The sequence below is a fragment of the Acanthochromis polyacanthus genome, chromosome 7 (genome assembly GCF_021347895.1).
Source record: "Acanthochromis polyacanthus isolate Apoly-LR-REF ecotype Palm Island chromosome 7, KAUST_Apoly_ChrSc, whole genome shotgun sequence".
Classification (NCBI taxonomy): domain Eukaryota; kingdom Metazoa; phylum Chordata; class Actinopteri; family Pomacentridae; genus Acanthochromis; species Acanthochromis polyacanthus.
In genome coordinates, this window is record NC_067119.1 from 26677260 (window position 1) to 26694445 (window position 17186).

At 40.4% G+C, this 17186-nt stretch overlaps 1 protein-coding gene across 1 annotated transcript; it reads left to right on the forward strand.

Moving 5' to 3' along the window:
• Positions 1–2602: 2602 nt before the first annotated feature.
• Positions 2603–17126, forward strand: tmc2b (transmembrane channel-like 2b). Its single transcript, XM_051951078.1, is given in 21 exon segments — positions 2603–2757; positions 2886–2927; positions 3158–3409; positions 3412–3553; positions 5363–5512; positions 6526–6616; positions 6712–6793; positions 6880–6986; positions 7090–7188; positions 8115–8257; positions 8356–8503; positions 9828–10022; positions 10148–10327; positions 13078–13236; positions 13353–13481; positions 13973–14040; positions 14327–14566; positions 15429–15554; positions 15990–16068; positions 16176–16302; positions 16392–17126. Coding segments are annotated over 21 exon segments (2823 nt in total). The 5' UTR covers positions 2603–2711; the 3' UTR covers positions 16610–17126.
• Positions 17127–17186: the final 60 nt, after the last annotated feature.

Sequence of the window (17186 nt, forward strand, 5' to 3'; positions counted from 1 at the left end):
ATTTTAAACAACACTGACATGTATTTTCCCCTTGGTCTCTCAGAATCTGCGCACAGCTGTCCTTAGACCTGTGACTGGGCCAAAGTATTAAACAATTCATTAGACATGGAGGCCATTTAACCCAGCTAGCTGTGCTTAAATGGATGCTCACTCATTTCTGGCTGAACCTGCATGCTCAACTGAAACTAGTTTTTCAGCTATATAGTAGAAAAATAATACGACCGACTAGTGACCTCTGAACTTGGGAAAACAAGCACAAAATATATCAGAGTATCCCCTCTTTGGTGAGACCACAATGAAATAATCTAATCTGTGCCAAACATTCAGATTTGACCCTCATCATGTGGCAGAGAAGCCTGACTCGTATCATCTGATAACTGCGCGGCTATATCGTGTGTCCTAACAGCTAATTGTACTCTGCACTCACTGGACACTGATCACTCCTGTCAGTCAACATCTCATATGGCTCAGCTGTCAGTCAGACCTAACAGAGACGGTGTTGTGTCATTAGTTAAACCTCATCAACAGGTCTTTCTATACAAACACTGGCTTGTTGAAATTCATGTATAGATTTAAGTGTTAGGGATTAAGGATAAGTGTTGCGTCTAAATCATTTAAGACAACAAGTAAATGAGCTCATAATGTCACCGACATTAAATTACAGGGTCAGCTAAATCCACTTTCATTGATGCTCATGATCAATTCATGGCAATGAAGCATAAAGTATTAATTCTGCAGTTATGTGAGATGCAAAGAAAGGAGGCTTTTTCATTCAACAGAAGCCAACTACCGTCAATTAGAATTATTTAATAAAGACTCAGGAGACTTTGATAAGTAATAAAAAAAGTCTCCATTTTCTCTCTGTATACTGGAGACTCTGCCTTCCTCTCTGATTATCCAGGTAATACCAGCCCCTCCATGCACCCTGTTTCACCCTCCTACTGGAGTTGTGTTTTGGCTCCCTCCCACTCTCCCTCCATGCCGGTACAATGCAACAGAAAACTGAGCCATGACAGGTTGCACATTACCGGATATCTCAGTGTAACACGATGGGCATCTCTTATTCACTAACAGTAATGAAGGGAGGAGTGAGACATTGCGGCTCTGCAAGCACTGATTTGACTGCGCTGATGGTGTCCAGTTTAGCTTTTGAGAGCAGCGGTTGGCGCTCAGCCTCGGTGTGAACTTATCAAAAGCTAGACCCTCTTAGTTAATGGGTCTCAAGAATAAAATGCATGTGGGCCTTCTCTGAGCCTAAGTACAGTGGAGTGAGTAGGAAGGATGAAGACTGATGGAGGGGAGTGCTGAAATGTGTGACTCAGGAGGAGGAGTGAGGAGGAGGGTGGGGACATGAGAAGCTCCAACCCTGAGGGCTTAGCTTGTCTTTCAGGTACAAGCCTTCAGGCCACTGCTAATACAACCCCCGGAAGTGTGTTTGTAGCATAGCGGCAGCGTCTCCTGTTTCCTCCTGCATTTTTCAAAAGGCCAGATCTGACATTTGACCATAACCACAACAGAGCCAGTAGCTACATCTCAATGGTGTGAACGCATCATGTGAAGAGTTCATTCTGTGCTGGTCATCCCTGTCTTCACTTTCACCTCATTTATTGACCTCTGTGCTGTCACAAACTATTTTGATGGATAGATTCAGGGTTTTAAAGCAATGGCAAAGTTGGACTGTCATGTTTAGTTGAGACCTCAGCAGTGTTAATCAAGTTTCCAAACTCACCGTCACTCTTATAGCCAAATCTCCTCATTAGATTTCATACTAAAATGACTGAGAAGAAAATGTCTACTTAATTTGACCAATGAAAGACTGCTTCTTCATTTTAACTTAGCCTGAATTTTTTTTTTTAAATCTTTTTCACAGAACGATTTGCCTCATGCCAGATTTCAGCTATTCCAAACAACATGAATGATTGCAGATATTAAGAAAGACTTGAACGAATTGTGAAATAGATCAACTTGTCTGAATAAAATAAAGTTACAGTCAGTTGTGCAGTGAAGTTGCAGACTGACTGGAGTAACTCGTGTGTATTCAGGTTGCATAGTACTTCCACTAAACACTGTGTACCATGTGTACATTGACTTGTTTTTCTTTTCACTCACGCTTACTTAAGCTTTCATCCAACTTTAATGTAGCCTGACCTTTATTTCTGCATTTGCTCTTGTGTCTCCTTACTGGATCACAAGCGAATAACAGCAAGCATGGTTTTATTTGGTGTCAAAGCTGTTTTCTTGTATAGTTAGAAGCTGTATTTGACAATGATCAAAGCTGTTAGCTATTGTATAATTCAAATAAATTTGAAGATTAAAGCATCTGGATGTAAATGTTCTCTTGTTTCTCTGGTAGACATTTTGATTGACATGTCCATTGTCTGATAGATTCTGTTTTCTCTGGGGCTCCTGATTAGCATCTAATGAACTGTGTCTTTGATGGTTGTCAAGGAGTCCAGTCTTTGAACAGCCCAAACAGAGGCACACCTGTTCCTCCGTGTGTGTGTGTGTGTGTGTGTGTGTGTGTGTGTGTGTGTGTGTGTGTGTGTGTGTGTGTGTGTGTGTGTGTGCGTGGGTGTGTGTGGTTATGTATACTGGCTTTTTGACACTGTTCCTTCACAGCACTGCCTGCGCTGAGTGACTCATGGATGTGGATGAGGCAGAGTCTGAAGTGAGCAGAGAAGGACCAAATAACTAAAAAGGACGAAGAAGAAATGCCTCCAAAGAGGAAAAATGATTCCATTGTTCAAGTTGAAGATGGTGAGATGAATTGTTTATTCCTCTTATGCTGAAAACTCACATCTACCTTTTAAATATGCAGATAAGAATTCAGAAAAAGTCATTGTTGTTTATATTTAATGTAAATGTGTTGTAATCATGTGTTCCAGTTGGGATGGACGTCGATACTGTGATAGACAGTGGAAGTGAAGGTAAGTTTTCTGAGATGTTTACGTCTCAAAACATGATAGAAGGATGACTAGTGGTAGTTTAATACTAGTTTTTTCATTTAAAATGCCTTTCACTGTATGAATTCTGGACACTTTTGCAACTTTTTACTATTTTTTGTTTTGCATTTCCTGTGAGCAAGAAATATAAACTGTATAGTCACTTGATGTCAATTTGAATTATTTGTCTAAAACTGTGCATATGCTTGTCTCAGAGGAGGCCAGGCGGAGAACTAAAAACAGAAGAGCCAAACCCCAACGTAAAGCCAAACGGGTGAGTGATGATGAGGAAGATGATGAAGACGAGGACGAGGCACCGAGGAAAAGAGGGCGAAAGAAGAAGGCCAGGCCCCGGGACAGCGACGAAGACGAGGAGGAGGACAAACGAAGTGTGAAGGGCAAAGGGTCGAAAGCCTCCAGGAGGAAAGCTGCTAAGGACGAGAGTGATGAGGACAGTGAAGAAGAGCGAGACAAAAAGAAAAAGGAGGCAGAGCGACATCCAAAAAGGAGAAAGAGGAGCAGAATAAGGAGAAGAAGGGAGGAAATGGGAAAGAAAGGGAGAGTAAAGGTGGTGAGAAGGACAAGAAAAAGAAGAATGGGAAGTTGAGCAGGTGCAGTATTCTCTGAGAGACATCTCTTATCTATACCTGCATGCTCCACACATCCATATGGGCTTTATTCATGCAGACGCCTGGCAGGTGAAGATGTATGTGGCATGCATTCATTGAGATTCAAATATATGGCATAAATTTGAAGTACATCTGGCTGACTTTCAATGTTACATGTCAGCAGTCAGAGAAAGAGAGATGCTAATTATGGCTTGGCTTCCATCTTTGTCAGAAACCAAGAGTGAAGGATTAATTTACAAGATCAGATGTGAGAATGACAATCCTTCAAATGTCAGGAAAAGCTATCAAATCAATACAAAAGAGATCAAATTCAAATTTTGGCAGCTGTTATGGATGGTACAGTCTCATTAGCTCATCCATTATCTACTGCTATCTTAATATGAAGACAACAGGGCAAATTATCCTGCAGTGCCATGTCTCTGCTGTTTCACTGGGGGTGTTGGCTGCATTTTAAACACTGCCCAACTGTTTGTGACTATCCAGTGACAGAAAAGATGCTTCTTAATGTAGGAGCAGAATTCAAATTTATAGCACAACTCTTAAAAATCCTGAAATAATTTATTTACAGCCTAATAAACTTTTGACAAAGTGCTACAAAAAAGATACTAAAGTGCTTCCACTTTAGTGTATCAGAACTGGTGCTACAATAGGTCAACACATTTTAAGCTAGTATGACAAACTAACTTGCAAGCAATTGCTAATTTACTCAGAAAAATTTACTCAGAACTTGCCACATGTGTAGATAAGCTTAAAATTCACTCTTTGCTCTCTTTTTTCTGAAGTAAAGCATATATCAAGCATGGCAGAAACATTTTTATTTTGGCTGGACAACATGCCATACCAACTACCTCCTTTCTAGTATATCTTGGCCCTCAGAGTTTACAGCTACATGCTAACTGTTCTTTGAGCCACATTGGAGCTTTGAGTTAATCTGCGAAGGTCAGCATGTTGACACAATGTTTATCAGACACAGTCTAATGTTTACGGTCTTGGCAGTCTTACTGCAATGACTACTGACTGCATAAAAGATGAATGTAGCTTCTGGGCTGGAAAAGTGAAGCTAATGTGGAAATGACTTAAGCCTGCATTCTTTCTAACAGCCAGCAGGAGGCAACTCCTCTGGTTGTGAAAGGAAGTCTGATTGTATTGAAGGGGAAAAGGTACTACCTCTCACTTGATTTAATACCTCATTAAACATTTCCCTAATGAGTTTATGGTCTCAATTGCTAGTTACAAGGCTCCTTCAACATGGCATGATGTTCATTTAGTAAATTATGATCCCATTAGAGTCAATTACACAATAAATTTGAGTTGCTACTTACTGATTGATGAGCTTTTTGAACATTTAAAGCAAGTTCTCAGTCAGATGTCCCACTTTTCATGTTTAGTTTCGAAAGACTATGATGGTAGCAGCCAATTTCCAAACTCAAGGCTTCAAAACAGTGGTGCAGTTGGGGATGCTGCGATGCTACATCCATCTTTTATACTAACTCGATGGCAACGGCTTAGCATGGCTTAAATATGATCTGAGGCTGATGGGAATCCCATTCCATTTGTAGATATTTCATCATAGAAAGTTATTTTACAAATTCAAAAGACAAAGTAACAGTGTTGACAGTGTTATTCAATACAACAGTACAAAGGGCTCAAACATCTTTACGTACTATTTTAAAAAGCTGAAATTTATTGAGTTGCTGTTTTCTGATGCCCTGCAGCTTCTGCCTGATATTCAGATTCAGCTCCTGTTGAACCTTGTCAGAGTCATGGCAAGTGACAGCTGTTTCCCTTCAGCAGCTCTTCTTCCTCCTCTGAGGATGATGAAGATTCACTGTCGGAGGGAGAGATTGCAGCGCTGAAGGAACAGGTGGAGGAGAAGAAGAAACTGATCGCCACATTAAGGAACAAACCCTGGCGCATGAAGAGGAGACTCGTAATGCTCAAGTAAAAAACACAAAGTAAAACCAGTGGCCTCCGTTAACTGACATCCTCTGCCTGTTTGCTTATGGTTGCTTTGGATAAAAGCCCTATAAATACAATCATTTACCATTTAATTTGTGGTTGTTAGTGCTGCATTTTGTTCTTTTATTTAGTTTGATCTTTAGCTTGTTACTCGCTTGTTTTTATTTTCTTACAAACTTTTCCCTTATATCACTCATGTCATGTACATGTGATGTTGCTCATTCAATGTTGAACTTATTTGTTGCTGCTTTAGCTGTTTGATACTTGTCTTTATCAGTGTTGTGCTCTATAAACCATCAAAACTACTTTTGATGAACACAAATTAAATATTTTTAGACAGATGCTTTAAAGACACATCTGAGTATGTTTCCTGCTTTGTCATGAAGAATAGCACTAAACAGAAAATCAGTCCTAATACCTATAAAAATGAGAAGATCCAGACAAATACTTGTTTGCTGACACAATTTTACTCAGTTAATTAGATACTCCTCTGTGTGACATGTACAGTGACACACATGAGGATAATTGCCTTTAAATCTCAGGAAAACACACGGAGGCAGATAAAAGGCCAGCTCTAGTTCAGCCTGTTAGACATCTTCCTTTAATGTGAGAAGGCTGTAAACAGTTGTGGAGGCCTTGCCAAAGCCAAGGCTGAAGCAGGGAGTTGTGTTGGTTAGTGTGTCTGTGTGTGTGTGCAAAAGAGGTCAGTGTGTATGTTACTCTATGTACAGATCACTGTAGACAAGTTTCTGGAAAGGGAACACAATAGGCAAACCGTATTCACTTTTTCATGAGCCTGACACTGTTTAATGCATGTTGTTGCGGCTAAATGACCTCCTTCTTGCCAAGTCTACTGTGCTCTTAATGTATGCAATGTATCATCAATCAGTAAATCATTCCAGAGCTGTAGTTTGAACATCCTGTTCACACTGAATAATTCATTCGTTGATGGTTTTATGTTGGTTGTTGCTCACTTCATTTGATTGGCCGAACAGGGAGGCCCAGGAGTTTGTTGAAAAGTTCGAAGGGGCTCTTGGGAAAGGAAAAGGCAGGAAGCTGTATGCATACAAAGTCATGATGACCAAGGTAATCCGCTCATTGTGGAACTTTGATGACACTTGACTGACTCATAATGTGGATTATAGTGTTATGATAACCATTTTCAAATTTTCCCCACCCAGAAACTTATCAAGTTTAAACGTGACTTTGAGAACTTCAAAACGGCCTGCATCCCCTGGGAGAGGAAGATAAAGGAAGTAGAAAGTTGGTAGCACAGTCACATGAACTTAATGTTTCTTATAAGCTGTCTCTGCTTTTCTAAGCCATGTTATTTATTTTTCTAATAATAGGTCACTTTGGGTCATCTGTGGCATCCTACTTCATTTTTCTGAGGTGGATGTACGGTCTGAATCTGGTCCTGTTTGGATTCATGTTTGGCCTGGTGGTGCTGCCTGAGGTACAACCTTTCTCATAACACATGCTACCAGGTAATATCATCTAGTAAGGTACACTGTTTCAACTCTTCTTTTCCCCACTTCCACTCTTCTCCTCCTCTTCAGGCTCTTATGGGTCTTCCTTATGGTTCCATTGCCAGGAAAACTGTACCTCGAGCAGAACAGGACTCAGCCATGGACTTCTCAGTGCTCTTTGACTTTGGTGTGAGGATCAATATATTTATTAAATCTCACTCTACATAGCAAATTGGTATGGTATAGATCAGCTTTGTATTTTTTACTAATGCTTGTATTTTCATCCATGTTGGTGGCATTAGCTCAAGGAATGGTAATTAGTCCAACACTGTGGTTTAGACTGAGTAATACAACCACCTTTTGACATAACCTGCAATGCAATGTTGTACTGTTTTTTATGCTTCTTGTATTGTAAATCTGAATGATGTTGTTGATCCCATGACTTTTCTCCTACCAATACTAAAACTTAAACTTAGGGTAGGCAGTATTTTTTTTGTCACTGGGCAAAAATTAAACAAAAACTTCTTAGTATATTATAGTTTACATGGTCTGAGAGGACACAGGATTTTTGCACCTCCTCTTAACTTCATTTTTAGACTTTAGAAAGCCAAATTGTCACAAAAGACTTTTGTCAATCACAGGTTTTCACTCTTTTTGAAGGGTGGTCAGAAAAAGCTGCCTGATTGGCTAATGGGGAGTTTGTGAGGAATGAATGAGACTGGTTAAGGGTAGGAATGGCAGGGTAAGTCAATTAGGGGTAGAACAGGGCAGGTCATGCCTTTAGAACCATGAAAAATGAGCTCACTACAAAACAGAGGCCAGTCTTACAAAATGTCACTACTGTAACATGATATCACTAAATAAAAAGAAGAACATTTCGGACATCATTTGTGCCAGTCAATAGATGTTAGCACTTACGTTAAAGCACTGCTGAGCCTAAATCTAGCCTCACAGTGCTACTAGTATGGCTCTTGATCTTGTTTTGATCACAATTTTAATATGTTAGGACATTATTTATACTTTAAATTCTTCTTTGTTTTGCTCAAAAATGTAGTTTGCACCTGTAAAACGTCTATAAGCATGAATTCATATATCTTTCTACATATCATCAACAGGGCTACTGCAAGTACTCCTTTTTGTTCTATGGATATTACAACAACGAGAGAACCATCGGGTTGCTGCAGTTCAGACTTCCTCTGTCATATCTGCTTGTGGGTGTTGGAATCTTTGGATACAGCCTCATGGTTGTCATTAGAACGTAGGCAAGACTCACAAAAGCAGGCAGTTACATTTACAGAAACGAGATGAAAATATTTAGTGATGATATTTCCTCATTTCTTCATGTTTGTCTTTCAGGATGGCTCGTAATGCAAATGAAGGAGGAGACGGTGGAGATGAGGGGGAGTTCACCTTCAGCTGGAAGATGTTCACCAGCTGGGACTACCTGATAGGAAACCCGGAGACTGCAGATAATAAATACGCCTCCATTACCACCAGCTTCAAGGTTAGCAGGTGTGTGTGTGTGTGTGTGTGTGTGTGTGTGTGTGTGTGTGTGTGTGTGTGTGTGTGTGTGTGTGTGTGTGTGTGTGTGTGTGTGTGCGTGTGCGTGTGCGTGTGCGTGTGCGTGTGTGTGTGTGTGTGTGTACTTGTTTCTGCTATACCGGTGGGGACTTTGACCTGACTATTTGCTATAAAGGTGGGGACTTGTCTTACGGTGGGGACCTAAAATGAGGTCCCCACGGGTGGCAACACCATTTTCTTGGCCATATTGTTGTTAATAAAAAATGTAAAAGTGCAAAAACATTTGTTTAGGGTTAGGCATTGATTTGGTGATGGTTAAGGTTAGGGTTAGGGTTAGGAGTTAGATATGAATGGGAGTCAATGGTAAGTCCCCACCGGTATAGAAAAACGAACATGTGTGTGTGTGTGTGTGTGTGTGTGTGTGTGTGTGTGTGTGTGTGTGTGTGTGTGTGTGTGTGTGTGTGTGTGTGTGTGTGTGTGTGAGAGAGAAAAATCATAACCTTTACAAGAAGAAAAGCACTCAGAGAGCGCAAGGCTGCTCGGTCATTGTATCATTTATGATGAATTAAGTCTTGATAAAATTTGTTGCAGAAATCCCGGCATCAGATAATCTGACCATTAAATTTAGATGTGCCCACAAACAAGATAACCTTGTTCTGAGCACAAGCATGTGTTATGCATGTGCACGATATAATCGCATAACCTAAATGTGTAGCAGGCGGCGGGAATTGAGGGAACTCGGAAACACACCCACAATTTAATCAATTGTTCCCTCTATGATTTCTGATGGATAAGTCCTGATAAGTCCGATAAGGATTTGTAGTAGGATCGCAATCATGTGATCATCAGAAGGCAGCTGACATAGAGTTCACTTGTCATTGTTGCAGTGATGTTGTGCTGCTATCTCGCAATAATACAGAAATCTTTAACAAATCCGTGGATCCAGACTATAAGCCGCATCACTGCCAAAATCTAATCAGTTGGTCCTTTTGTCATTTCTGACCTTCTCTGAAAATTTCATTCAAATCTATTTGCCCGTTTTTGAGTAATGTTGTGCACAGACAGAAGGATTCACAGAACGACAAACATATGCCGACCATCACAGAACATCCACATTATGTTGAGGAAATCACTCTGAACTTCTTGGTACTCCAAGAAAAGACACTGCTATTGTACTTATCCCTTGAGAATAACCGCTTTCAATCTCACTTACTTTACAGAATATGAAGAGATTTTACATTTTAACATGAGAAAATTTGTGACATGGTGCAGCAGGTAATAAGCAACAGTTTTTATCTTAACTGTAGGAATCCATCGTGGATGAACAGGAGAATCAGAAAGATGAGAACATCCATCTCCGACGTTTCCTCAGGGTTCTTGCAAACGTTATGATCCTGTGCTGCCTTGGAGGCAGTGGGTATCTCATCTACTTTGTCGTGAAACGTTCTCAGGAGTTTGCTGAGATGGATAACGACGACCTCTCGTGGTTTGAAAAGAACGAGGCAGGTTTGCTCTGAACGTTGCAGTATTTTTTAATAAGAACTAATGGAAAGTTGGGAAAGATGAGGTTTGAAAATGGGAGTGAAAAATGAGATTAGTAATTCCTCTGTGTTGTTCTTTGTGCCAGTTGGAGTTTGTGATGTCTCTGCTGGGACTGGTGTGTCCTCCGCTGTTTGAAACCATCGCAGAGTTGGAAGATTATCACCCTCGTATTGCCCTTAAGTGGCAGCTGGGACGAATTTTTGCCCTTTTCCTGGGAAACCTGTACACCTTCCTGTTTGCTCTCTTTGATGAGGTTACTGCCAAGGTGTGGTTCGTTTTTGTATTTTATTCTTGCTGATGCATCGTTGTTGTGGTGCAGATGTATTTATATATATATTTGGGCTCACTTTTACCAATGTAAGTGGACTAATTTTAGTAGTAAATACCTTCACTGAGAGCCGCTAGATCCAGATGCCCAGACTGTGTTTCCCTGCATAAAATGATCTACTAATGGTCCAATATTTTGGTCCTTTTCAGCAAATTAGTGACAGCAATCTACATAGTTTTTCTTTCAAATTTTCAACTCAAAATATTGCCGATAGGTCATTTCACCTTGATTGTATCATCGCTGCTTTTTTATCCCTGTTCTAAAAAAACCACTGAGCTGCTGTTGTCCATGCCCCCCTTTCGGAAGAAAACTCTCTGTATTTGTGATTGACATTTAGGAGAAAACTGGCTGATTGCATGACTGTTGCACCAAGAGACAGGGACTTTCTATCATTTAAAACTTCCTCTCTGAGTGACTACTTGGCATAAAAATATTACAAAATTCACTGCAGGGGTGTCGCTTTTACCTCGTGTGACAACTCTGCAGTTATAAAATCTAAATTGCAACAGTGCAGAACACTGATTGGAAATGGTTATAAAGTGGTGGCTGACTAAGATGTACATTTAACAGGTTGTGTTTCAGCCACTATTTCAATATGTACACACATGGACAAAATTGTTGGTACCCCTCAGTTAAAGAAGGAAAAACCCACAATTCTCCCTGAAATCACTTGAAACTCACAAAAGTAACAATAAATAAAAATTTATTGAAAATTAAATAATCAAAAACAGCCATTACTTTTGAATTGTTGATTAACATAATTATTTAAAAAAACAAACTAATGAAACAGGCCTGGACAAAAATGATGGTACCTCTATAAAAGATTGAAAACTATTTGACCAGAGTGACATGATTAACTCAGGTGTGTCATTTAATTGACATCACAGGTGTTTCCAAACTCATAATCAGTCAGTCTGCCTATTTAAAGGGAGACAAGTAGTCACCCTGCTGTTTGGTGAAAAGGTGTGTACCACACTGAACATGGACAACAGAAAGCGAAGGAGAGAATTGTCCCAGGACATCCGAAAAAAAATGATAGACAAACATCTTAAAGGTAAAGGCTATAAGACCATCTCTAAACAGCTTGAAGTTCCTGTGACAACAGTGGCTCATATTATTCAGAAGTTCAAGACCCACGGGACAGTAGCCAACCTCCCTGGACGTGGCCGCAAGAGGAAAATTGATGACAAATTGAAGAGACGGATCGTTGGAATTGTATCCAAAGAGCCCAGAGCAACCTCCAAAGAAATTAAAGGTGAACTCCAAGGCCAAGGTACATCAGTGTCAGATCGCACCATTCGTCGTTGTTTGAGCCAAAGTGGACTTCATGGGAGACGACCAAGGAGGACACCACTGCTGAAAAAAACTCATAAAAAAGCCAGACTGGAATTTGCAAAAATGCATGTTGACAAGCCACAAAGCTTCTGGGAGAATGTCCTTTGGACAGATGAGACCAAACTGGAGCTTTTTGGTAAGGCACATCAACTCTATGTTCGTAGACTCAAAAACCAAGCATACGAAGAAAAGAACACTGTCCCTACGGTGAAACATGGAGGAGGCTCAGTAATGTTTTGGGGCTGCTTTGCTGCATCTGGCACAGGGTGTCTTGAAAGTGTGCAAGGTACGATGAAATCTGAAGACTATCAAGGCATTCTGGAGAGAAATGTGCTGCCTAGTGTCAGAAAGCTTGGTCTCAGTCGCAGGTCATGGGTCTTCCAACAGGACAACGATCCAAAACACACAGCCAAAAACACCCAAGAATGGCTGAGAGAAAAGCGTTGGACTATTCTAAAGTGGCCTTCTATGAGCCCAGATCTGAATCCCATTGAACATATGTGGAAGGAGCTGAAACATGCCATTTGGAGAAGACACCCATCAAACCTGAGACAACTGGAGCTGTTTGCTCATGAGGAGTGGGCCAAAATACCTGTTGACAGCTGCAGAACGCTCATTGACAAATACAGAAATCGTTTAATTGCAGTGATTGCCTCAAAAGGTTGTGCAACAAAATATTAAGTTGTGGGTACCATCATTTTTGTCCAGCCCTATTTCATTAGTTTGTTTTTTTAAATAATTATGTTAATCAACAATTCAAAAGTGATGGCTGATTTTGATTATTTAATTTTCAATAAATGTTTATTTATTGTTACTTTTGTGAGTTTCAAGTGATTTCAGTGAGAATTGTGGGTTTTTCCTTCTTTAACTGAGGGGTACCAACAATTTTGTCCACGTGTGTAAATGATAACAGCTTTGTTGGAAATTTGGTTGTATTGAAATCCAGTTTTTGTGAGCACAGAGAGCAGGAGAGAAGTAAACGGAAGAAAACAAAGGTCAAGTTGAGGGTGCACTACAGCACAACAAGCAGCAACAAAACACAGTAGCTCACACTGATAATAGGTTTCAAATCAGCCTTAAGTGTACAAAGATGTCTGACCAGTATGCAAAGCTATTGGTAATGTTAAACCACATCAGCCACACAATGAAGTAACACTAAAGATTTTCCTATTGTTGTGATGACAAACGACAAAGGAACGGCACAAATAAAAAACTTCCTGTCTGATCAGTTTTTACTTTACACTTTAGCAACCACAAAACACAATGAAATCAACTTTCACCATGTGGGAACTTTAAATCAAGTTTGACTGGCTTTCGGTTCATTGTTCTTTGATGGATTTTATGTTCTATAGTTGGAGAGAGAGCAGTCAATCAAGAATGCCACTGAATGGGCTTTGAATCAGTACTATGCCAACTACTCGTCCTTCTACAACACCACAAATGTGCCTCCTCCAGATGTGCACCCCGCCGATGTCATCAGAGGACCATGCTGGGAGACTGGAGTGGGAATAGTAAGTACTGGCATTAGACAGCATTGATGTTTTGAATTGCGGGTGCAAAAAGAAGCCAGTAGGTGTGATTTGATTATTTAGCTTGTATTCGTTTGTTGATTTTTGTTGCTATGCAGGAATTTGTGAAGCTGATAGTGTCAGACGTGCAGGTGAGCTATTTGACCATCCTTATTGGTGACTTTCTGCGGGCGGTCATTGTCCGGTTCCTCAACTACTGCTGGTGCTGGGACCTGGAGGCTGGATTTGTGAGTATTTGAGTGCCAGTTTTTCCATTACATGCATTTTTAAAAAATGTTTCTATTGTTAAACTAAAATAATTTAGACCCAATAATTTGTTTTACTTATCCAACACAACAATGCACATTTGTCCTTTGCTGTAAGTCACATTATATGTACGTTTGTTTGACTTGTAGCTGCTGTCATGTGACTGATTGTCAATTTTAAGTGAGTGCATCGGCTTAATTGTCTATACCACTGTATAACAACCGCATGATTCAGCTATTATTGTACACGGTGTGAGCACAGCGCAGTCTGTATTAGATCCAAGACAACCTGATACTATACGATGACATCTGGCAAGACAGGTGATCCCGAACATTGAGCGTAACAGGACACTGCATGAGAGCTTAATTACAGCGAGAGACAGGCACGGAGAGAGCAGCAAATGCAAAGTGTATTGACCTGCTGTTTATTAATTCAGGTGGGAATGCTAATCATGCTGCTGTGCTTATTCCAGCCATCATATGGAGAGTTTGACATCAGTGGAAATGTGCTGGGGCTTGTCTTCAATCAAGGGATGATATGGTGAATTATTCCACATCTGCGTCGTTGATTTTTGTTTTCCGTCTCTTTCTACACTATCAGAGATTCTCTAATGTGAAGTACAGCTCAAGTTTCTTTGTTTTCTTTCTTTGGTGTGCTTTTAATTAACACAATAGGTGTTCATCCAATCTGATGTGTTACCTGTTTGATTGTTATTGGAGGCAAACTGTTACAAAACTCAACCTAATGACATTAAATCATTAATTAGAATCGGTAAGTTTAATCTGTCCTTTTGGAATAATGTCGCTAAATCTTCTGTTTTTCTCAGGATGGGAGCCTTTTACGCTCCAGGTCTGGTGGGCCTGAACGTGTTGCGCCTCCTTACCTCCATGTACTACCAGTGCTGGGCAGTAATGGCCTGTAATGTTCCACACGAGCGAGTTTTCAAGGCCTCACGGTCCAACAACTTCTACATGGGCCTGCTGCTGCTTGTGCTGTTCCTCAGCCTCCTTCCTGTCGTCTACACCATCATGACGCTGCCTCCGTCCTTTGACTGCGGGCCGTTCAGGTCAGTAGGAGACTGGAAAAGCAGAAGTAGATAGATAGATAGATTTAAAGTGACTTTGACAAGTAGTAAGACAACAGTTGTATTAAACTACATAAGGTGCATAGACATTTTACAATTACATTGGTTCTAATGTGATCATAACTGAAACCCCCCGTCCTCTCAGTGATGGTACATGATGCATGTTAAAAGTATTTTAGTCAGGCAACAATCCTGGTTTAGCTGCCTTAGAGTAAAAGAGTTATCCTGCCAATTTATTCAAAAGCAATAGCAGTATTTTTAGCTCACCTTCAGCAGAGTGTTTTTTCTTTTTTCCTTTGTGCCTCGAACCTCTCTGGGTGACAGTGTTAATCTTCCTGCTGCAGCTATTCAGCAGATTAGTATTAAATGCCACCAGCTGGCCATGATTTTCTCCTATGCTGTGTAATAATATGTGATTAATGACAAATAATAATAAAAATATCAACATGTTACTATTCGAGGTGCAACAGGCTGCATTTAAGAGTAGCTAACATCTTATCTTGATCTTAATCACCTCATCTTGTCAACTGTTCAGTTTTGTAGGTTAGAGACACTTTTTTTCAGTGACACCTTCATTTTAAATGTTTAAATTTTCATATTTGTTCATTAAAAACTGAACAGGGTGAGCATACTATAAGTGTTCCTGTGTTAGTGGTGTTTTCATACCATGCATTTGCTGTAGCACTGGCAGACAACAACAAAACAGTTTAGTTTTTATTTCTAAGGCATTATGTGCATGAATATCAAATATATGACTAACTAAATTAGGTATACTTAAACTGTGATTTGGCTGACATTTTCATTCAAAGATTAGTTACAACAGTGTCCTGTTGTTTCCCCCTAGCGGTCAGGAGAAGATGTATGATGTGGTTATGGAGACTATAGACCAGGATCTACCTGCTTTTATTGGGAACATTTTTACGTATGCCACCAACCCTGGACTCATCATGCCCGCTGTCCTCCTCATGGTGTAAGTAGAACTCACATATCTGGTGAATTGCTGTTTAAACTGAACACGTTTTTCAGTTATTTAGATGTTTCACTTTTTAAAATGTTTTGAGTGTACCTTTATGTGAAAATTGACTGAAACTCTTTAAGCATTTCCAGCATGTTTGTAACTTTCTGATGCTTTTTGTATTTTGCAATAGTGAATGTTGTGAAGGTATTGAGGTAATGCATCGTCTCAGACTGTATTTTGTGATATAACCACACAGGGGCAGCAAAGTCAGTCTTTTTCTGTAGAGTACAGTGAAATGTGTACTTATTTAGCCTAAAAATGTCAAATGCACCATATCTGATTAAATCATAAAATTTTATCCTAGTGTTTATTGCTCTGTATGCAAATCCAAACTGAAATCTAAGCAGTTATGATTTTCTTTATCTCCTGTAAAACACTGTGTAACAGGTTGGCCATCTACTACCTCAACACTGTGTCAAAAGGATACCAACAAGCAAACTTGGACCTTAAAAGGAAGATGCAAATGGTCAGTATGAGTGTTGAAATCCACTTCTGCCTTTCCAAATAAAAACTTATTTTTGTTCAAGATGTAATGAAACAAATGACTGTCTTCTCTATTGACTGACACTTCAGGCCCGAGATGAGGAGAAGAATCGCAGGAACAACAAGGACAGCACTAATGAAGTGATGAAAGACTTGGAGGACCTGCTGCCAAACAAGTCTCTAATACCTCCTCCCGTTGAAGAAGAGCCGCCACCTGGTACAAACACACTCTCTCTTATTCCTTTATTTCACATCAGCCATCTGACTGTTCTCACTACTTGCTTTTATCTGCATTTGTCTTTTCAGATGTCATAGTGGAGAAAAACAGCAAGTCTACCAAGACAAAGCCAGGTTCAGCAGGGAAAGGTGTTAATCTGCAAAAGGAGGTGTCACTGGCTGCCCCAAACCCTAGAGGGCCAGTGACCCGAGCCCCGGTGGCCAGAGGTAGGCCTCCTGGAAACCCCAGGGGGCCTCAGCCTGGGCCCGGCAGAGGCAGGGGTCGGGGTGCACCTCCGAGGTATTAAGAGACATGAATCCTAGACTCAGATCCAGTCAATACAAACAGCTCACCACAAACAGCAGCCATCTTAGTCACATAGAGAGGATGGATGTGTCACTTTAAAGGGGAACTTCAGTTTTTTTCAACCTGGCGTCTGTTTCAATATGTAATTTCATACATGTGAGTGATGGAGAAACGAATTTTTGACATAGCTCCAGTATTTAGCCAGGCAGGCAGCTTAGCAGCTCAGCTAGCAGCTCAGCTAGCGAAAAGTATGGGGCAGCTGGCCCCCCCGCATCAACGTCCGCCCTAACATGCTTTTTGCCCCACACTGACCGGCTCAGATAGTCTCAACGAGTGTCCCACAACATACTAGAGATGAGAAGTGAACGAAAACCTCCACATTATCTGGCGATCGCTCTTTGTTGTGGTCTGTATCCAAATCTCAGGACGCTGGAAAGCAAATCTCGTTCTGAAATCGCGCGATAGCTCGCGCCAAAACCGCGAGATTTGCAATTTCGGTACTTTTTACCGAAGTTCCCCTTTAATTATTATGGACTGATATTTCTGGTTGAATATAGTGATATGATATCTTAAATAAA